This window comes from Cydia amplana, chromosome 1 (assembly GCF_948474715.1).
Source record: "Cydia amplana chromosome 1, ilCydAmpl1.1, whole genome shotgun sequence".
In the NCBI taxonomy this organism is placed as follows: Eukaryota; Metazoa; Arthropoda; class Insecta; order Lepidoptera; family Tortricidae; genus Cydia; species Cydia amplana.
The window spans coordinates 2229588-2253502 of NC_086069.1; the positions used below are offsets into that span (position 1 = coordinate 2229588).

A 23915-nucleotide genomic window follows, 5' to 3' on the forward strand; every position below is an offset into this window, starting at 1 on the left:
TTAAACGTCAAACTTCTATGAAATTATGACGTATAATTAACACTTGCGCTGCGTGTGGTATCAAAATCGTTGCAGACTTGTCTTTGTCTAACTCTAACGTGTTTTTACAATTATTGTTTTAAATATATTTTTCACACCACCTATTCGGAAAAGAGCTTTTTCTTCCCTGCTAGGAGGAATCAAAGTGGCACTTTTCCTCCCTGCTAGGAGGGAGCAAGGTAACACTTTTCTGTTCTAGCACACAATTTTTAAATTTTTTTGCACATTGTTTTTTTAGCTTAAATAATCTGTAATCATCAGATTGTGTTTACACTAAGATTTTTTTTCCTCATAGTTGATGTGAAAAGCAGTATGTGTCACACGGTATCAAAATTATTTCGTCTTGGGCGTTAACACTTGAATCCCTCATTACGCTCAGGATTCAATGTACGCCCTTGACGGAAATATATCATTTTGATCCCTTTAACACAAACTACTATTAAAACACAAAGCGACATATTAATATAACACGTTTATTACCTTCCATAATCATTGTCCAATCCGCTAGTTAAATCAGTTCGCTGCCATTTGGACAGTTCGCATGTTCAGCAAATGGCGCGATGCATCAAGCTGTCAGGTCGCCGGCGGATTATGTGGCCCGTCATTATACAGGTCTAAATTATACGCTCGCTGTAGGTAGTGCGTGTTATCGATAGGTTACTAATAGCTAAATTTGTCATTGTTATCGATAGTGTTAATAATAAATACTTAGTATCTCGACTAACACCTTAAACACCTAGAGAGACTCTCGCTGTGTGGTTGGATAATGGGTCAGATGCAGAAGATGGTAATTTTGGACACGGCTCTTATGACCCTTGCCCTTGCCCCGCTGCCAGTGGCCTCTTAGGTTAGGTTTTTAGTTGTGTTAATATATATTTTGTATTGTTTTGTAACTATTCTGAGACTTATTGGAATTAATTGGAACAGTAAATAAATAATCATAAAGGTAAAGCAATTTACGAAAAATCTGCAGATCAAAGTTACAACTATCGGAAATATAAATAGCTTTGATCAAAGAACGCCGGGAACTAGTTTCGAAGCCCATACATAGGGACGTGGGCGATGCATTCCTGGAGGAAAATATGCAGTTGACCGCTCCAAGTATTTTCTGACTGAGTATCAACTATGGAGGAAGAGGAATTACTGTTCAATGAGAAAGTCTATGCTATTATATTATACACGTGTAACTGTTATTATTTAAGTACTAAAACGATTCCTAAACACATCATAGAGAGCTTATAAATTTTACTACAGTCTATATTTTAGGTAAATTTTATATTACTACATTTAAATTTTAAATATTAAAAAATTAGTTCTACTGGTAAACATTGGTATGGTCGGCTCGCAGTAAAGTAACATTAAATTAAATGTGCCCTGTAGTTATTAGGTTTAGTCTCATTTCACCTGCAAAATATCTATAAAACAAATTTAATAAAATACATACCTACGAGCTAAATCCATGAACAAAATTAAAAATATGGCGGGATTTTTGCTAATGATATCATCTGGGGCCACGGGAGTGCCCCCGCCAAGGGCGCCAAGTCGAGCAAAACAAAGAGGCACGGCCGTAGCGATTCAGGCCATTTTCGATAATGTTTTACCTGGACTGTGTACATAATATTTAAACTTGTCCTTATTTGATATGTATTTGATCGATGAATTTTATTTCAAGCATTTTCACTGAAACTGTAGATAATGAATTCTCCATTTAAGGAGCAGCTTTTTACATCAATTCCCTTGTTCCAGGCCGCCCACAACCCACCCTAACCTGGCTGATCAACAACAAGCCAGTGGAAGACCACACCCTCCTCAAGAACGACGGGAAGGTCATGGTTTCCCGCATCACAGTCAGTGGAGCGGAGCGAAGCTGGCTGAACCACACTGTGCGTTGCCAAGCGGCCAACACTCCTTTACTGAGCCCGCATGAGAGAGCGGCCAGGGTCGAGATGCACTGTAAGTTCAGGTTTTTGTCTATATACTCAATTGTAACGTATAAACATACCCTAACCTGAAGAAATTCAAAATTTGAGCCGTTTTTTACAACTTTAACTACGAATTCATATTATAGTAGTTTATGCAACAGTGATATAATAAGGGTTCTTAAAATTCAAGGGTCGAAGTTAAAGTTAGTAAAAAAAGACCCGAGAATTTTAAGAACCAATTATGAGCTGTTGCATACATTACTTTTTCTATGACAGCTGCAGCAAAAAAAAAAAAAAAAAAAAAAAAAAAAAAAAAAAAAAAAAAAAAGAGTTAATATTAAAAAAAAGAGTTATTATTAAAAAAAAAGAGTTATTATTAAAAAAAAAGAGTTATTATTAAAAAAAAAGAGTTATTATTTAAAAAAAAATTGAGTTATTATTAAAAAAAAAAAGAGTTATTATTTAAAAAAAAAAGAGTTATTATTGTAAATGAAAACATACCTCTTTCAATCAAGATGATCGGAACTTGTATCTTTAAAAAAAATAAAGCAGTTGTATTATACTCATAAGATGACTGCTAGCAGTCATCTTATGAGCCTATAGACAAAGCATTCAAATGACATTGCTTTAGATATCACTGTCAGTCATTTAATTGACACATTTAAGTGCTGGAGTAGAAAAAGGTACCTTTCGGATCCTCAGATATCAATAATTTTCATCATGATTAGAGCAAATTTTCCGTCAGACGTACCGTTTATGAGCTACAAGGAATAAGTTTTGCACACCTTCCGGGATTGCGCAAATTCAGATTACACGCATTTAGGACCAAATGAAGGTATTTAACATGATTTCAAGCTTGCTGGGAATTAATTTTTCGAAAAAATGAAATTTGATTGTCCGATTATTTCAATATGTTTCTTTATTAATTATTTTTCTGTAGACATTATTGTCTATAGTTTTTTGTAATTTAATCAACTTTTTTTAGCAGACAATGATAATTTTTTAAAGTTCTTATTGAAACTCAAGGAAAGTAGCCCCATTTCCTTTCATTCTTGTAACTTCCGCATTGAAATAAACAAACCCACAACATTATTAGTCACCAATCTTCACACCACATCGCCGTAGTCATTTAAAAGCGCGCGTCATTTGCGTAAACAGCAGATTTGGGCGCAGACACTCGTACAAAGGGCTCGAATGGCTCGATGGTTCGGAATACGAAACAAACGTAGTGATGTGTTATGTGTGTTAACCCTTTCTGGGAATGTTTCTCAATGTATGTTAAATAAATAAAAAATAATGCTGGTTATGTCGATCATAACGAGAAACCAATGCTTACTTACACATTTTGAAACAAGAACCATATATACGAGGGCTGTTTGATAAGTACCCGTTTATGAAAAAAATTATCAGTTGTTTTGGTTTATATGCATTTATTTTTCTTCATAGTCTCCTTTTAGCTCTATACACTTGTTCCACCTATATTCAAGCTTCAATAAACCATCCAAAAAGTATGATTTCGGAAAGTCATTAAAATAGGCCTCTGTGACGGCAATGACTTCGTCATTTGATCCAAATCACTTACCACCGAGCCATTTTTTCAGGTTGGGAAACAAAAATAAATCGCATGGGGTCAAATCTGGAGAATACGGGGGGTGAGGCAATAGGGCATAGCGTAATTGTGTTAATTTAGCCATCACAACTCTAGACGAATGAGCTGGTGCGTTGTCGTGATGAAACAGTACTTTTTTATTTTTTAAATGGGGTCGTTTGTCCTTCAACACAGCGTCAAATTCATCCAATAAATTGGCATAGTACTGCCCTGTTATCGTTTTCCCCTTTTCTAAGAACTCAATATGTATAATACCCTGCGAATCCCAAAAAACGGTCGCCATGACCTTTCCAGCCGTTGGGACGATTTTTGCTATCTTTCGAGCAGGTTCACCCGGTAAAATCCACTGCTTCGACTGCCCTTTCATTTCCGGGGTGTAGTGGTGAACTCACGTTTCGTCTACGGTCACGAAACGACGCAGAAACTCCTTCGGGTTACGTTTGAACATGGCCAAACACTGCTCCGAAGTAGTCAGTCGGTTCCGTTTTTGCTCCTCCGTGAGTAAACGCGGCACCCACCTCGCCGATACTGTCTTCATACCCAATGTTTCTTCTAATATGTTTTGTACCCGCTCGATTGGAACATTTACAGCATCAACGATTTCTCGAAGTTTAATTCGGCGGTCGGCTAAAACGATATTTTCAATTTTCTTAACCATATCGTCTGTAGTCACCTCAATTGGGCGGACTGGGCGATCCTCATCAAAGACGGTTGTTCTCCCCCGCTTTAACTCGTTAAACCAGTATCTGACGGTTGTCATAGAAGGAGCACATTCATGGTAAACAACTTGCATTCTTACTTTTATCTCATCACATGTTTTTCCTTCCAAAAACAAGAATCTACCGACCGATACTGCTCTTTCTCCATTTTCACAATTTTAAGTTCACGCTTTCACTGAATCGCTGTCAAATGAGAAAAAAACAAAAGAATACTGTTTTTTTAAAAAAAATCCCACCTCTGAAAAATGGCTTAAAACGGTTGTATAGATATTTTCGGCCCGTGATATTAATACATTTGGAAAACGGGTACTTATCAAACAGCCCTCGTACTAGTAGTTCGCCCCGAACTGAGAACTCGCGGTTCGCCAAAAATATCAATTGAATGCAGTCGTCAAAGGATCGAAAACCGCGTACGATTTATTGCAAGGTCTTAACTGATACTGTATCTGTGGTAAGCCGAAATATTTCCTGTCAAATGTCAAATACCTATATTATGTTTATTTTATTTTATTTTTATCTTGCTAATTATTTCAAAATGGTAAATTTAAAAACGATATTATGAAAGTGTAAGCCGAGCACTTTCATTTGATACCAAACTCGACCATACTTTCTTGCAAATAAAATGACCAGAATAGCAGAGGTGTCTTGCTTTTTGGCCTTCTAAGCTCTTCTAGCTCAATAACCCCTTGATCGAGTCTGCTCATAATTTAATGACTAAAATATAATGCCCTCGACTACACGTTTACCCAATTTCATTTAAATTAGAACAAATTTACTTAAGTTATTGTGTATCAAACTATCTTCTGACAGTTCAGCTTAAAAACATCGAAATGCCGGGATGTGCCGCTAGCCAGCCGCGTGTTCAAAGTTGAATGTAAGAACTTCGCTTCGCTTCGCTCGCTCGTTCGATTATGTCTCAACAGATATATCTTGATCCAAGATAAATTATGAATCCTTAGACTAGTTAAGATAATTTCACCAACGGTTCAAGAATTTAAAATTCCCAAAATACAAGATTGAAAATCTTGGGATAAGAATTTTCGAAAATCGAAAGATCTTGAAACAAATAATATTCTTGGTGCAAGAACTTAAGTTGAAGTTGCAGTAATCTGACGCAGAGTAAACATTATCCGTTAACTTTTAAATAATGTTTTTCAATATGGCCTCAGAATTTATAACAAAAAGGAAAAAGCTATGATACTAATCGCAATATTCCTAGAAATGACTTGCAATTTCACATCACTAACACAGAAAGCAAACAAACGAATATTACTGTCTAAAAAGATTACATATCCACACGAAATATATGGCGTTTAAATCCTTTTGTAAGTCAGTAGTTTCCGCGATATACGGGAGTTTTAAATCTCTTAAGTGGCCTAGCTATGGCGGGAATTTATGGTGCTCTCAGGAATAACGATTTAAACCTGTTTTGGAATGGGTTTAAAGTTTCACGGGTGACATTTGTTTGGTTAAGGTGTTCCTATTAAAAGTTCCATTATCTGGATTATTCATGTGTTCGCGATTCGTGTAGGTACTGTCACTGTGCTTCTTTTTAGATAACAAACGATTTTGGTGTTGCCGTTAAGTTGTAAGACGATATAGTTTGAGTTAAAGGTTTCAATGCCATTCTGAGCGTTTAAAACGCCTACCTAATTTATTTAGAAACTTTGTAAGTTTTTAAAAATAAGATGTTTCTGATATGTCAAAAGAATTTCAGTTCTGAATGAGATGCGCGGGCAAATGATGTCAAAATAAAATCAATTTTAACAAACAATCGATATCCTCAACACACTTACCCATTGGTGTGTTTTAAAGTTTATTTGCCAATATATTGCGACTGTCCACAATAAAATTACGTATTTAGTTTTAAAACCCATACATTCTTGCAACAATAACGTCGCAGCGTACAATCGCGCCGTATTTATGGCGCTCTCAGAATAACGACTTAACTCGATTTGTGCAGCCGTATTTTAAACGGAGCTGCACGGACACAGAGCGTAACAGATGGGTATAGCGATGGTCTAACTCAATTTTAGGAAGCGTCCTAGTAAGCTATGCGAGGCCGGATCCAAGCTGCATGGAGAGCAGAGCTCAAAGGCGCTTCCATACGTGACAAAAAGGTGTGCTGCAGGACTGCAGAGCTCAAATCATTCAAATACAGTTGCATTATTTGACGACCGGTCTGGCCCAGTGGGTAGTGACCCTACCCACCGAATGGGCCCTACGAAAGACCAGCGCTGGCTTTATAGCTAGCATTATGCTGAGTTGGGTCCATTTCGTGATGCACACATATTGATTTCTTCTTTTCTTGCTGTTGTTGTTATCTATACATGTCCGTGCAATTTTGTGATCGTCACACGAACAAAAATCTTTTATCTTTATCTTTACCTGTGAAGCCGATGGTCCTTGGTTCGAATCCCGGTAAGGGCATTTATTTGATGAACACAAATATTTGTGCCTGAGCCATGGGTGTTTTCTATGTATATAAGTATGCATTGATTTGTATAAGTACGAGTATGTATATCGTCGCCTAAGCACCCATAGTACAAGCTTTGCTTAGTTTGGGGCTACGCTGATCTGTGTAAGATGTCCCCTAATATTTATTAATATTTATTTATTAAAATTACGAACCGGTAGGCCGTAGGCCCGACGGTGAGCATTGAAACCCAAAGAACGACCAGCCGATATTTACCTATACTTAGCTAAAGACCTGGCCCCGTAGACAACATGCCAATCGCTAACGCTAAAAAAAAAGCGATTCGATGACGAAGCGATAGCGATTGTCACCTTGGCTAGGCCGGAAGCATCTGGCTATCGCATATTTTTGTGCAAGGCCAAATACCTAGTTGATGGAAAGCCAAGATCAGCCCGTTTGTCACTATGCCTGTCACGTTCTAACAAGTATGTAAGTGCGAAAGTGACGGGCATAGTGATAGTCGATAAAAATAGAACCATGCTGAGCCCGCAGAGGACCTACCGTGAACCACGTTCGACAGGCGAGGCAACATGTCGAACGTGTGTTCGCGGTAGGCCCTCAGACTTTGCCTCTTGCACGCATTTATGCTGCAACTATGCATGTTCACCTCTAGAATTAAATTACTGTCGATGTTTGTAATTTACATGAGTATCCTCCTAAGGCCCAGCCATACAAACGAAGCATCCAAAATTTGCCACTGAAATTTGAACCTAAACTGTAGGAAATGGAGTTGATTTTGCGTTGTTTGAAAATTGAACGAAACAAAGCAAAAGCGACTCTGTTCCAATTGAACATGGTTTAAATTACATCGAAGTTCGAACTGAATAAGAACCTTGGGCCTTACGAGGTATAGGTGCTACACGTGGAAGTAATTGAAATGAGGGGTCCGCTCTTATACCTACTAAATTAGTTTAAATATGAACGCGCCAGTGTGCTGACCACAAATCGTCTTAGCCACATGTCCCGTCTAGTGGTGAGCGATCTGTAGGGTTGTCCTAAGTATCAACATTCTCTGCAGATACTTAAAAGAACAAAGAAAAATAACCCATGCCCGACCCTTTGATTGTAGACACGTAATAAAATATGTATAACCCAATTCTGAAGAAGAAACACGTGCTGAGGTTTTATAATACCTATAGCACAGAATAAATAATAATTAGTACTATAAGGTACAGAAGATTCACTCTCTAACAAAACACGTCTATTGCGACAGATATGACAATCGCGAGCAGTGGAGCAGGCGTCTCCGTTCCGTAGCGGTGCGCGGCAACTACTATGGCTAGACACCAAAATTGGTGTGGGCCGCATGTACTTTTTACTTGTAGCGACACGACGAAATCGCGGAGTGAGCCACGCCTGCCTATAGGGAGTTTAGTAAGTGTTCACATACTGTAGGCACAGGAGTTCCCTGTAGGTAGGTAGGTAGGTGTAGGTATATTTGCGGGAGGTGTAAATGTCAAGTTAAGGGCTACCACCAGTTTGACACTGACATATCCGCTAGCGTGTGCGTAGTTTATTTTCTATGCATCTCGCTCGTACTCACATGTTACTGCGAGCGATGTCAATTTGACACTGCTAAGATAGTCGTGGGAAAGCTACAGGTGACATACCATAATATATAACGCCTGAGGTAGCGTGCGTAAACTATAATATAGTTTACGAAAGAAAACAAAAAAAAGCGCGTGAAAGTATCAATGAATTTTTGAACTGGTTTTGATATGACCTTGGTAATCGACTCGGTGACCGTCTTGGTGCATGCACCCATCAGCGTGAACGATCTTCAAGGTCGTATCAAAATAAGATCAAAACCGTAACAATTTGTTAAGTCTGAATCGGGCTTAATGTTACGTTCCAGTTTTCAATTTAGACCACAAGATGGCAGACCCATAAACGCGCATGGTCCGTAATAATTTATTGTTTTAAATGAATCTTAAACGGTATCTAACTTGAAATAGTTAAAATTGTCTTATGCAATCAAACGCCAGACTTAAAAACAACCATAACTAACGAGTTTCACCTCGAACTAATTTATCTAGCAAATTATCCCTCCAAACAGTCTAGATTAATTATGTCAGTCTAGCAATTTATCTGGCTGTATTTCTGTTGAAACAGTTAATACATTTATTTAGGTGTAATTATCGCGACTGTAATAAATGTAGGTAATATAACTTTTGATGAATATTTTGACTGGCGTCAATTGTGGTGTCTGACGTAACTTTGAGATTTCTCGTTTCATGAAATGTTTCAAATAATGTAAATCTTATTAAAATAACTTACTCAGTAACTGTTTTATGTTCCTACCTACTCGTGTAATTCAAACCATAATCATGCAAAAATTTCATAGATATCGAATATGTATCGAATTGGTAAGAGGAGGTTTATATCCGTCGGTTTTTTAATGGTAAAAACCATAAAATTTTGGCATTGTTACTGTTTTGTGATTTCGGTTCTTTTTTGTTAAAACAGTGGGTATTCTGAGCCACCACAATCCTCATAGGTACTCGTATTCCTAAGAAATTATGACATTTGTAATGGCGCTACAACATTTGGTCGCTGCCTCGACAGTGCAGGTCTGATACGTATTTTATTTTATTTGTCCACAGTACGTCCTACCTCAGTGGCCATCACGGACAAACCTGGGCAGATGTCAGCAGACACAGAAGTTACTCTGGTCTGCGTCAGCCACGGCAGCAGGCCGCCGGCTCATATCACCTGGTTCAGGGAGAACAGGCGGTATACGAGAGGAAAGGTAAGTTTAAAGTGGATTTTCGAAACTATTTTCGACAATTTACCTACGCAATGCGTTAGTAGCCATCACTGACAAAGACACTCTTGAGCTACAGTAGATATAATGGACAAATTAGGGCAGATGTCAGCAGACACAGAAGTTACTCTGGTCTGTGTCAGCCACGGCAGCAGACCGCCGGCTCAGATCACGTGGTTCAGGGATAACAGGCGGTATACGAGAGGAAAGGTGAGTTTAAAGTGGATTTTCGAAGCAATTTTAGACAATTTGCCTAGGTACGCAATGCGTTATAGTAGCCATCACTGACAAAGACACTCTTGAGCTACCTACTCAGTAGATTGTATAATGGACAAATTAGGGAAAATGTCAGCAGACACATAATGTTACTCTAGTCTGCGTCAGCCACGGCAGCAGGCCGCTGGCTCAGATCACGTGGTTCAGGGAGAACAGGCGGTATACTAGGGGAAAAGTGAATTTAATGTGGATTCTCGAAGCTATTTTAGACAATTGAGCTATACAGTTTGTTTAACTTCAGTGGCAATGACGAACAAACCAGGCAGATGTCAGCGGATACAGAAGTAGGTAGTAATTTTATATCACAAAATTAAATAAATTGTAATAAGATTTTTTTTTCACCAGCACAACGACTTCTCCAACGACACGTCGTCGGTCAGTCGGCTGACGATCGTCCCGCAACCGGAAGACGACGGCGCGGTCATGCGGTGTCGCGCCGACAACGCCATTCTGCGTACAGCGCTGGAGGACTCCTTCAAAATGAGCGTCGTTTGTAAGTACATTCACGACACGTCTTCGGCCAGTCGGCTGACGATCATCTCGCAGAAGACGACGGCGCGGTCATGCGGTGTCGCGCCGACAACGCCATACTGCGTACAGCCAGGGGGATGTCACTCCGCAGTTTAGGTACATTTGGCCGGCGCGCCCATCGGACAGGCGTATGGCAGTGGGCTGCCGCTCGGCTCGCACGATAGTCATGTCACGTGGCGCTCGCGCAAAATTGAAAATACACAATAGCTTCGAAACTTACTTCCGTGAGAATCAGACATACTATCTCCGGATAAAAAATGTATGTTTACATAATCAACGTTTGTAATTCCTACATATTTATCTTAAAAATAATAAATCAGTGGGTATAAAGTCTATTTTTTTATTCGGTAGACTTTTTAGTATATGACATCATCATCATGTGACATTTCATAGTATGAAATGACACATGATGTTCATACTATTATAAGCATTTTTATATTCTGTGATACTTTTATATTATATAGTATTATTCCAAGCTTATCAACGTAACGGTTTAATAAAACAATATGGCCATACAGTGAACCAACATAAGGTGCTTGTAATATTAGTTCTAATGACAGTTATTGAAAGCCCGCCAAATCTATACTTTGAGCGATATATGTTATCTGCAGGCCTCGGAGTTTTTTTAGCACGGTAAGACTAAGGAGAGCTATGGAGTCTTTGTTAACATTAAAATTAAGTTCATACTCATACTCATCCTCATTAATTAAGTACAAGTAAATTATGTACAGCTCTAGACCTAATAAATATCAGCGATCATCACAATAACGAAATACGTAACTATATATTCATGACATAATGTGACATCTGATTTACTCATACACATATTTAGGTAAAGAGGTTTAATCATAAGTGGCCTATCACTTAAAAAAGTACTTAAGACATGCAACCTATGATTATAAACATTGGTAATACGTATTCGACATATTAAAACGATATTCCATAGATATTAAAACTGTTTATTATTCATTAAGGTTGATATAGAGCTACAATATTTTAGAATAGTTATGCGTTACTCTTCCTTACGTCTACAAAACAGTTCGTTCACACATAATGGGCAGTATAAACGTCGTAAGTCGCATTCATGGGCATCATTTTCAAGACACCAATATCAATATCTTAACAGTAATTATAGTATGTAGGTACGTTAAGTACTTAAATAAAATATTGGAGCGATGACACTGCAATATGGGTAATATAATAATATTAACATACACATATACATATTATTACTTTTTTATAATATAACATTTAATTAAATATATGTAAACAGAATTAATTACATATAAGTAGTCTAAGTATTTATAAAACGATTCGGACGAACTTAATTAATGAGGATGAGTATGAGTATGAATTTAATTTTAATGTTAACAAAGACTCCATAGCTCTCCTTAGTCTTACCGTGCTAAAAAAACTCCGAGGCTTTATCTGTGACACTTAGTTTTTTGCCTGTCAACTTAGAGAATTACCGCAAGATGAGAAACCAGCTTTGTACAACGAATATTAATTATAAACCTGTCAAGAAGAACATCGTCTTTACATTTTTAAGCAGTATACGAATCCCCAGAGCGAGGCCCACAGGGTGAGCTAACAATTCAGAAGCAGGGATAAGCTGCTCCAGCTTGCTTTAAAACCGACGCCCGCCAGTTGGAAAAGACGCTATTTCTATAAATTGGGAGCCAATGGTCAGAGAATTCCAGTTATTTTCATCTGTTTTGGCTGTCAGAAGAGTGATTGATTAGCTACTAACAATCTGAGAGTTGGAGAAAGTGATATCCGTATAAGGAAAACTAACCTATTTGAACAAACTTTACACTAAGAGAACATTGCGAGATTTGTTTTTGTGTCGTGAATTAACAGCAATAGCTGTTATAGTATCAAGTGATTAATAATATGTGTTTGGCTTTTCGTGAGCATATTGATTGTTAATGGGCATAATTTTCAAGGAAAATCTGGTTCATAATTGTTACCTATGAATTTCACACTGAATTACTGGCTGTAAATATCATGCTATATGTGTAGGTACTTGATTTGTTTTTATATTGTCCGTTTTAACAGTAAAAGTGAAGTATGGAAAGATTCCATGGTTGTAGTATGTACAAGGTGTGATAGAAGAAATAATAAAAGTGAATTGCTAGTACCTACTGGTACACCATAAAGACAAGTGAGTAAGTAGGTCTATGGTTTAGGCGCACACATAAAAATAAGTGGAGGGATTGTTGTAACATTCATCTCATTCACATAGATGGTACCAAGTACCAACGCCAGCCATAAGATATTTTCACATGGCCGGAATGAAAAATAAATAAATGATTGCGACAATGCCACGATTGCCACAAATAAATGATTATTATGATTATGAATATTATGGAGAACTTTTGACAAACATGTTGAAACTAGGATAGGACAGCTCTTAGAGAATTATTATTATGATAAAATTGCATTAGGTAATAAGTGTGAGATATCCAGTAATAAAGCTGTTTTAGGTAACAGGTAGAAAAAAATAGATACCTAACCATTTTGAGTCAATTTATATCACCAGAGTACATTACTAGGCACAGGTTGATTTTGATAGCCGGAGCATCTGAGCACAATGAGAGAAACTGATGCTTGAAATTTATAGATGGAGCCAGTTAGGGTCTTAAGGAAGTAAAGTATACGCTACAAATTATTAAAATACTGACCGTTGACTAGTACTTACTTTAGGATGATTTGAGAATATATAAACTTTGCTTGACATTTAAAGTAGTATTGCCATATGCAGCATAGTCATCAAACATGATTTCATACCTAGAGATGCGCAATGACATAATCTTATGTTCGGTACTAGCTAATGTAGAATTTAGAGAGTGTACTAAGATACTCCTATTTAGGGATTGCTCCTGGTAATGAGTTTGTATGGCGAGAACCGGGAATTCCCGGGAATCACAAGCGTTCTCAACAAGTTATTAAGATGTACAAGAAAACTTGTGTGTGAGAGAGGTACGAGTATACTAGTATACATACATAGTGATTCAGAGTGAAAGCAAAGGGTAAACATGTTTACTATCAAAGTATATGTGATATAAGATTTTATTATCATAGTGATATAAGATTTTATTAAATGGAAAAATAATAATGATGATACATGTGAAAAGTTGTGATCAATTTGAGATTTATTAATCATGATTAATTATAAAGTGATATTCATACCTGTTGTAAAATTTAAATGCTAAGCAAGTTAATATTAGTGATAATATTTTGGAATACAAGAGAGTCAAGAGACTGAAAAACTTAAATTTTGCAAGTTACTGTTTATTAAGATATTAACTATTTATCTTTCTGTTTAAATTGTGATGAGAATTACTACAAGAGTAACAGTAATATGAATATTACATATAATATGTTATTGAGTGAGCCAGAAAATCATAGAATAATTATAATCAAAACATAAAAGATGTATTCAATCCAACGAGTTATGGAGTGAAACAGAGAAATTTGTGATATTATTAAGAGATATGTAGGTATTTATCCATGATCATTTTCTGAAAGCGAGTCAGAGAATTTTGTGACCAAGAAAAATATTTTATAATAATTTGTAAGAGTGAATTTATAAATATATTTGTCTAAAAATAATAGAGTGATTTAGTACAAAAGACATGCAATTATTAAAGTTGAGTGAGCTATATTATATGGTACATACATTAACAGTGAGGCATTGCATATGAAGAGCTGCAATGATGTAATAAATGAATAACAGTGAGTCAATAATATGTAAATCCATGTATTTTTGTATTAAGTGAGCAACAGTGAGTCAATGACATGTTAGTCCATGTATTGATGTAACAAGTAATAGTGAGCCAATGATATATGTGAATCCATGTATTTTAATAAGAAATGAGTAACTGACGTGAGTCCATATATTGATATATATTGATATAGTAAACGAGTAACAGTGAATCGCTGACATGTAAATCCATGTATTGATGTATTGAGTCAATGACATGTAAGTCCATGTATTGATGTATTAAGTGAGTAACAGTGAGTCAATGTAATGATGTATTAAGTGATTAACAGTGAGCCAATGGCATGGCATCTGAATCCATGTATTGATGTATTAAGTGAGTCAATGACGTGAATCCATGTATTGATGTATTAAGTGAGTATCAGTGAGTCAATGATGTAAATCCATGTATAAAATGAGTAACAGTGAGTCCATGTAATGATGTATTAAGTGATTAACAGTGAGTCAATGACATGTGAATCCATTTATTGATGAATTAAGAGAGTATCAGTGAGTCAATGACATGTGAATCCATGTATTTATGTATTAAGAGAATATCAGTGAGTCAATAACATGTGAATGCGTTATTGATGTAACAGTGAGTCAATAACATGTGAAAGCGTGTATTGATGTAACAGTGAGTCAATAACATGTGAATGCGTTATTGATGTAACAGTGAGTCAATAACATGTGAAAGCGTTATTGATGTAACAGTGAGTCAATGACATGTAAATGCATGCATTGATGTAGTGTGTAAGAAACAGTGAGTCAATAACATGTGAAGGCATGTATTGATGTAGTTTATAAGAGTGAGTTGTTGCAGGCATTGGAGGAATGCCTGTAATGATGCAGTTCATAAGTTGAGTAATATTGATTCTTTTGTCTATTGTTCTGTGGTGCATTATGTGTAATGTGGATTATTTATGTTTAACTCTTTAAAACGCAGAGACGCGTTGTACCCAGGATTGGCCGAATATAAGCATTTTTATATTCTGTGATACTTTTATATTATATAGTATTATTCCAAGCTTATCAACGTAACGGTTTAATAAAACAATATGGCCATACAGTGAACCAACATAAGGTGCTTGTAATATTAGTTCTAATGACAGTTATTGAAAGCCCGCCAAATCTATACTTTGAGCGATATATGTTATCTGTGACACTTAGTTTTTTGCCTGTCAACTTAGAGAATTACCGCAAGATGAGAAACCAGCTTTGTACAACGAATATTAATTATAAACCTGTCAAGAAGAACATCGTCTTTACATTTTTAAGCAGTATACGAATCCCCAGAGCGAGGCCCACAGGGTGAGCTAACACTATGAAATGTAATTTTAGTCTACCGAATAAAAAAATAGACTTTAGGTATAAAAACTTGTCAACCGACACTCACAGCTCGGTCATAAAACTGCGGCGCGCAAAGGAGATTCACGGTTCGTGCGCGGTTATAAGTTTCAATTTTGCTTGCAGGCGGCGATATAGGTGTAATTTTATACCTAAATCTGACTTTTGTGAAGGAGTGAATTTTCTGTACGGTAGTACTATTAGTTATTCTGTGGTACAGCGTTGGAGGACTCCTTCAAAATGAGCGTCGTTTGTAAGTACATTTTCAACGACACGTCGTCGGAAAAAATACCTACTAAAACGTGGCGGTAAATTCCGAAAAGGGACTCTTATTACTACGTAATATGACTGATTTTTAAATTACCTATATACCCAAATACACCTTATACGTACCTATATATTATGTTCTGAAATCATTTAGCTAATCATGTGTAAACGGATAACCGTGTAAAACTGACTAGATAGGAATTAAATTCGTGTCTTTGTTCCGCAATATAACTTAGATACGTAGAATATTAGGGGTCATCCCAAACATATTAAACGCCTGTACTACATAAAGAAACATGGGTACACTGAAACAAACAATAAAAGACACTAAACATCAGCTAAAGGGCGCCAATAAAATCTTAAGCACGTATAAACTTTCTTACTCTTACTTCCCCAATTCAATTTCTACCCAACAGTATTAAGAATAAGATCTAATTTACATTAACGTCGTAGCTTATAAAGTAGCTGCCAGTTTCTAATCAATTTTCCACTTTGCAACGTTTAAAATAGGATCTATATTACGCAAGTTTACGTGAATAGTTTTTATCAACTTGCCCCCTAACTCCATCAGCCAGTTTTGAACTCTAACGCTCTCTTCCGTCGGTGCATTTTTGCTTATTACCCTTCTTTCTATTAATGCTAATGTAATAAGAACTTTTTCTCTAAAGTAATAAAGTCTTTTTTTGCAGATAAGCCAGTATTAGCTATGTCGCTGGGTAGCACGTTGAACGCGAACGACATCAAGGAGGGGGACGACGTGTACTTCGAATGCAACATCAGGGCGAACCCGAAGGAATACCGCATTTCGTGGTTCCATAACGTGAGTGAGTCACGAACATTATAATGGAGACGAGTGGGAAATAAGAACTGGAGGCCAAGATGGAAAACGCCAGTCGAAGCGTAAATATTATAGCCTATGGAAATAGCTTATGTGACTTTTCGTTTGATCGAAAAGGAAAATGGTACGGGATGATAGATGTGACGAAAAGTCACACCATCATTTCAATAGGTACATTATTTGAGTTTCCATTGGTGTTTTATCATTTGCCTAGGCCTCCTTAAGCTTAAGTCTGTAATCTTACGTTAGATTTCTCGCTTGTGTCAAGTGAAATCGGTGTACGAAAGTACCGTGTAAAGTTCAAGTGCCGTGGTATACCTAATTTAAACAATCTGCCACAGCATCCAGAGATCCTAGTTGTCAAGCTGACCCCAAGCTCCCATGAGTCGTGGCAAAAAGCCCTCACAACGCTAGGAAAATGATGACCAACTGATCAGGCCTTCACAGGTTCACATGTCAGACTCGAAAATGGAGATTCATCATCATCATCTTCCTCGCGTTGTCCCGGCATTTTGCCACGGCTCATGGGAGCCTGGGGTCTGCTTGGCAACTGATCCCAGTAATTGGCGTGGGCACTAGTTTTTACGAAAGCGACTGCCATCTGACCTTCCAACCCAGAGGGTAAACTAGGCCCGTATTGGGATTAGTCCGGTTTCCTCACGATGTTTTCCTTCACCGAAAAGCGACTGGTAAATATCAAATGATATTTCGTACATAAGTTCCGAAAAACTTATTGGTACGAGCCGGGGTTCGAACCCGCGACCTCCGGATTGCAAGTCGCACGCTCTTACCGCTAGGCCACCAGCGCTTTTTTTTAGTCTCGAAAATGGAGATTACCAGTAATTATTTCATACTCGTCTTCGAATATACTGTAACATGTTTATTATTTATGCCGCCCCGTAAACGTTGGGAGGAGAATGGAGGGTCGAATTGGTGCTTAAAAACGTCCTTAAAAAGTTTGCCGCCCAAGTGCGTAAAGTTACCCGCTTCACATGTGATATATAGAAAGTGGTGTTTTTATAGCTTTGCACGTAAATATGGCATTTTACTTTACTTTTGACTTATGTATAGGTCAATATGTCGAGCCATCCAGAGATATTACTAAAGGCCCGACCGTTGACCGTTTCTTTGCGGTCGAACTTTTTCTCTTAAGTAGAAAAAGTAATTGCCGGCAATAAAGTGAGTGATCAAGAAATATTATAGAAAATTATTTTATTTACACGGGACCTACATCTATAAGTAGGTAGGTATGCACTATTATTTTGAGAGTAAATCGCTATTCCCCTTATTTCGCCGGTCGGTCAGCTGCTTATAAATGAACTAAAGCTGCCTTTTCCCCGAGGCGGAGATAAGAGGAGACGTGTGGGTATCAGCTACTGTCATTTATTATAATCCAGCGGAGCGGAGAAGAGATGTGGATTACAACCAATGCTATTGGTTAATTCCCGCACGTCTCCCTCATCTCAGCCCCAATGGAAAGGCAGCCTAAGCCCTTTCTCACGCGAGGATATACAAAACGACAATTTGTTAACTGGGTTGCGATCAAACGCATTAGTATGTGTATTTAAATGGCAACTTGAATACGACGCAACTCACGCAACTTATTGAAAAAAAACCTTTTGCACCCAATAGCCTTACATTGTTTATTTACTTACATTGTTTATTTTTCTGCTCAGGACCAGCAAATCAATCAGAACATGTCTTCCGGGGTCATCTTCAGCACCAAGTCGCTGGTGCTACAAGGCGTCACGCGGAGAGACGGCGGGCTATACACTTGCAGCGCCGCCAACCAGATAGGGGAGGCGACTAGCCAAGCGGTCTACTTGAGGGTGCAGTGTAAGGAAACTATCTACTTATCTTGCCAATTCCTGACAAGCTGGCTACTAAACAGACCAGACACCAGATACACATATTTTCGTGTTGCCAGACAGCCAAATGATACTTACAGGAGTTTACATATAGCCTCGTGAGACCTTGCGTATCTATAATGTGCATATTTCAAATTCTATTTTGAACTTTAAAGAATAATAGAATGTTCCAACTTCTAACAATTTCCCAGAAGGGATTCGGGAATAGACAGATTAACAGACAAAAAGAAGAACTGCCATATGGACTCACAATGTGTCACGGAGATCTGTCCGTCTATGGGTGTTAAAAAAATCGAAATTATCCTGACAGGTCCATGATTGTCTCTGAAGATACACCCATATTTCATATTCCCACCTTTATTACAGACACGCCCGTCTGCGCGCAGCTATCTCCCCTCCTGATTGGTGCTCGGTTAGACGAGCCGCTGCGCGTACGCTGCACTGTCAGCGCAGACCCCGCTGACGTCACGTTCTCCTGGCAGTTCAATAATAGCGGGGAGAGTTTTCAAGTGTCACCAGCTAGATATGGTGAGTTTTATATTCGTTCTTCAGTTTGTCATCTACCACGAGAGTTTTTTTTTATAAAAACTGATCCGCGATTGGCGCTAGTCACACCTCATGGAGCTCACCGGTTCACCAGTTGGAGAGTGAATTCACAAATGATGTTTCTAATAGAAGATTCAAATATCTTTACTTACTCGTACTTAGGTGGGCTTCTCCTCCATTTTGTTGATGTTATTTATTAATCAGATGTCTCCAGTCTCTCTGCCAATAAATCTGTAACGTTAAATTTTTCATACAGTATCTACTGGTGGCACAGCGAGCGAGCTGCGCTATCGCGCGGCAAGTGACCGCGACTACGGCGCGCTGCTTTGTCGCGCGACAAACGCTGTTGGCCGACAGAAGAGGCCGTGTGTCTTCCAAATTGTGCCAGCTGGTAAGTCGTATTAAATGTAATGCTTTTACAATGAACTCACAAACTTATTATTGATGTCGGCGGCCGATCGTAAGATCAGGCATATCGTGAAATTCCTAGGCATATCGTGAAACGTGAAAATCTTTGACCCGTTCCCTGAGTCGACGGAGCCCCGCTACGGGGCTCCTACTTATTTCTGGGCAGTTTGCCCTTCGGGCATCTAAAGCAACCTATCGTAGGTAGTATATATTGGTTTAATGTAACTATCGTCAAAACATTACACAGGAACATTACGATCTTGTAAGGCTCGCTTAGTACACGGTACACGGGACCGGTGCATTCAATTGCGTAGTAATTTTTAAAGATTCATCAACTTATACTAAATAGTACATTAGCATTAGCAGTAAATTTAACAGTGAACAAGTTCTAACAATCTGACTACGATGAAAGAGCAAGGATATTACGAAATTTATGAAATAGCGGCAGTTAAACGTGACATCATATGCCGAGATTTACTTCATGCACGTTATTCTAAAGGCTGGTGCACACTCATAGTCTTGATGCAAATTCTGAGCACGCTTATCGGAATGTTTCATATTTTTCAAATGAAAGTGTGGGCAAAATGTTCAAAGAAAAATTATCTTACCTACCTATTTTGTGATATTATAGAATGAATAGGTATCAGGTAATCCTATAAGCTAGGGTTGATTGAGTGAAAAAGTTCTCATGATATTTGCTCAACTTCACCTTGCAGTATTGTACGCACATTATGTTTCTATACTATAATCAACATTATTTTATAAAATTACGACCGCCATTTTTACTATAACTCTAAGGTGTTATCAATTTCGGCGGCGGACTGCCGCTCAGCGTGCGGCATATTATTCTGCATATTGCATCAAATTATTGGGGAGTCGTTACGCCGACCTTAAAATATGATTAGTGGGACTAATTCCCGTTTAAATAAAATCTAAATAGATATTATGTACTCACTCTATCTCGATAGAAAATAACAGTACGAAAGACAACCTTAATTATTAAAATTTCAACTAGGAATAGAATATAGTATAATATAATTTATTCGTAAGCACAAAAAAACGAGACAATACAATAATATAACATAACTAGGCAAGATGATCTAAAGAGTAACTATTCGCTAAGAAATCTACAGCCGCGACTGTGCAAGTGTGCACCAGCCTTAACACGTATGCGCCAGACGTTCCCCAGCGGTTCATAGAAATAAATGACAAGATGTGCAAGAGGTTACTGCACTTGCACTTGCATGGAATACGGGATGCAAGCCGGTTGGGCTAAGTGTAAGGCCTGAGTGGACGCTCATGTTAATCATAATCATAATCATAATCATAATCATAATCATAATCATCGCATTTATTCGTGATAAACTATAACATACACAAGTACACAACAAACAGAGAAAATTAAACATAAAATAAATACATAGTTTACCACGAAATGGTCCCGCCTCAGCATAATGCTAACCCAGAAGTCAGCGCTGATCTTCCGGCGAGACCATTTGTTGGGCGTGTAGCGGGGCGTGCGGCGTGCATGTCAAACAAATGCAAACGCATAGGAGCGGCCTTAGTACACGCTGCTCAAATCACTTGTTAGCCCGACGCCACGCTGCACGCCCCGCCGAACGCTCCGCTCCGAGCGTCCATTCGGCCTTACACTAAGTAGGCGAGTAGTAAGGAATAAAAGGAGTTTTCTCAAACATGCAATGAAATGTCGTCGCTCCGGGCGTTATATCAGGCTTCGAAGTATCACGTTTAGGGCGGAGCAACTCCAGAGAACTGTAAAGGAATTTCATACGAAATTGAAGGCCTAGGCCGGGAAGTAATTTTTTTTTAATTCTAATGTAAACATGGGGTCTGTGTCCGTGAACAGGCTAAACAGCCGAATTATATTTTTTTTTTAATATTCTTAGTGAACGAATGGTTATCGGACCAAAATATCCGTGTTAACGCCTGTTATACACGAACGTACTGATATTAAGAATACGAATCTGTATGATTCAATGTGTTGATGAATAAATTTAAAATTGTGTCTATACGTAAGTCAGCAGAGACCATAGACAATATTTAAAATCCTCTGCATTTATTTTATTTATAGAAATTGAGATTCTTATTATCAGATTGTGTATAATGGCCCTAATAAGGTATATTAGAACACCCGCAAAATACGGACGACTTCCGTAAAAAAAAAACAATTATGGCGGGACTGGAAGGAAAATTAAAAACCTTTTGTTGTGAAGTTGGATTTTTATTATAAAGATTATAAATTTGTTTTTTTTTGAGTGGTGTATTTTTTTATTTCATTGCATGTTTGAGAAAAGCACTATACATGCCTAGCCGTGAAAAGGTCTTGCCGGCTTCGTATCACTATCCGGCCTCCCTACGGTCGGCCGGCTATACCTACTCACCCGGCAAGCCCTTCTTTCCCGGCGTCTGCAGTAATGTACTATTATTTGGTCTAGTTGCTCGTCGCATTATACTTTAGGCATGGTATATAAATATCTAACCAGTCACATGATTGATAGCTTTCAGTGACCTCTATTATTATCATGCTTGTGAGTTGTGAGTGGCTAAGAAAATGTAATTACTTATATGGTATTGTAACGCGGACTTTCCCAAAAAACATTAATACGCCATGTTTAGTTCGTATGACCTCTTACTAGATGGCGCTAGTAGTCCTCGATTTCGACGTAAACATTAGCGATATTTTATCTTTCCCGTAGTTTTAAAAATCCAAAACCTTGCGTAACCTGTGTTAAGTGTTGCCTAGATTTTTTGAGTACACATAACGAATGTGCAAACTAAGATTAATGTAAAATTAGTTAGCCATCAGTTCCTATGCAAACCATAGTTCACGGTACCCACAAAAGATGGCGTTACTAATACCCAATGTTTGATCTTAATCCTAGTTTTCCTGGAGCCTTAAAATTATGACTTCACGCATTTCGTAACACTTGTATTTTTACCAAAACGTAGCAAATGTATAGATATAGATTAATGTCATTTTGTCAACCCATACATATGTAATTCACCTATGTGCACAGAGATGGTGATAGTAGGCCTATGTTATTTCGTTTCTGAAACCTGTAAAATACAGAACATCATGTAACATGTTCCTAAAAATATAGCGAATGTATCCAAATAGTTTAACATATAAAAACAACGCGCATGTTCGTACAACTTTGGTTACCAAATCACTCACTAGATGTCACTGTACAGTGCGCATAGCCATCCTACATGGCGGTGTTAAGATTTTTCCTAGAATAAGGACCCGATGCACCTAATTTTGTAATTGTTGAGAATAAGTTAGGCGTCATTAGGCGAACGGACTGCGTACCCTCTGGGACCTTTCTGGACCTTCTTGACACATTTAGTTAGATCTCAGTACATTTGCACCTAGGCGCTCGACTGCTGTCCTTTAGGACGCCGCTCGGCCTTAGGCAGTTAGTTTAGTAGTATTCTGTTAGTATAATTGTAATTAGCGCCGACTGGAATAGACTTATACCAACGTATACCGACTTTGCTTTCGCCTTCACCCTGCACGCCCCACCCCTCTCGAAGAAAACCACTTCACATCTGGCGCCCAACGTGGGGCCGTGCCGTAACGTCGCAAGGTTTATGCCTGTCGAGACACGAAGAGCGAAGCTATTGCGGCAAAGCGAAGAGATGGCGGTCAATTTAACAGAGAGCCAATTCCAGCAGCTATTGGGAGCAATTACCAGCGCTGCACGACCTGCTCCGTCTCCGGCGAAACATAGTTCCTTCGCCAAGGCCACCTTCTCATACGACGGTACAAGGGATCCAGCCTGCGTGCGAACGTTTCTGACGGCGGCTACGTGCTTTAAAAACGTCGGAAACATAAGCGACAGCGACGCGCTACGTAGCTTACCTCTCATCCTGAAGGACAGCGCAGCCGTTTGGTGGAACGGCATAAAGGATTCTGTTAAAACCTGGGCGGACTTCGACAGCAGATTGCGTAGAGCATTTGCACCCAAGAAACCTGCGCATATGCTGTACAAAGAAATCGCCATGACTGATCAAGGTCCAAGTGAGCTGACAGAGACCTTTGTAGCCAAGAAACGAGACCTGCTTGCTCAGCTACCAGAGCCACTCTCGGAAACGCAGCAACTCGACATAGTATACGGGAACTTACACAGACGTATAAAAGAGAAGGTTCCGAGGGAAACTGTTTTGAGTTTTGACTCTCTCCTGGAAGCTGCACAATCAGCGGAATTGTTATTGAACGACGAGCCATCGCTACCAGCAAAGAGTAAGGAGCGGATCCGATGCAACTATTGTCGGATTATGGGCCACACAGAAGATGTGTGCCGGAAGAAGGCGAGGGAAGCAGCAGCACGCGAGGCAAACCGAAACACCACGAAGGCCAAACCTTCAGCTGCTGTTACAACCGCAACGGCCACACAAGCGCCATCTCCATCTCAACCACTTTTTGCTTGCTATGGTTGCGGAACGCCAGGCGTAGTTCGAAGCAAATGCCCGAAGTGTGCCGAAGCTAAGAAAACTACCAAGACGGAACGCGTCGATTTC

General features: G+C 38.5%; 2 protein-coding genes across 2 annotated transcripts in view; both read left to right on the plus strand.

The window, feature by feature from the left end:
- The window catches only part of LOC134657628 (protein krasavietz), a 347985-nt gene that overhangs the window by 313459 nt on the left and 10611 nt on the right, over positions 1-23915 (plus strand). The window lies entirely within an intron of this gene.
- LOC134654848 (hemicentin-2-like) overlaps positions 1-23915 on the plus strand; it is a gene marked incomplete at its 5' end in the record, with an annotated part of 86935 nt that overhangs the window by 38971 nt on the left and 24049 nt on the right. The window contains 7 exons of the mRNA XM_063510319.1: positions 1786-1992; positions 9369-9514; positions 10151-10298; positions 16403-16533; positions 18228-18387; positions 18786-18947; positions 19222-19356. Coding sequence (XP_063366389.1) covers positions 1786-1992; positions 9369-9514; positions 10151-10298; positions 16403-16533; positions 18228-18387; positions 18786-18947; positions 19222-19356 — 1089 coding nt within the window. The remainder of the gene's footprint in view (positions 1-1785; positions 1993-9368; positions 9515-10150; positions 10299-16402; positions 16534-18227; positions 18388-18785; positions 18948-19221; positions 19357-23915) is intronic.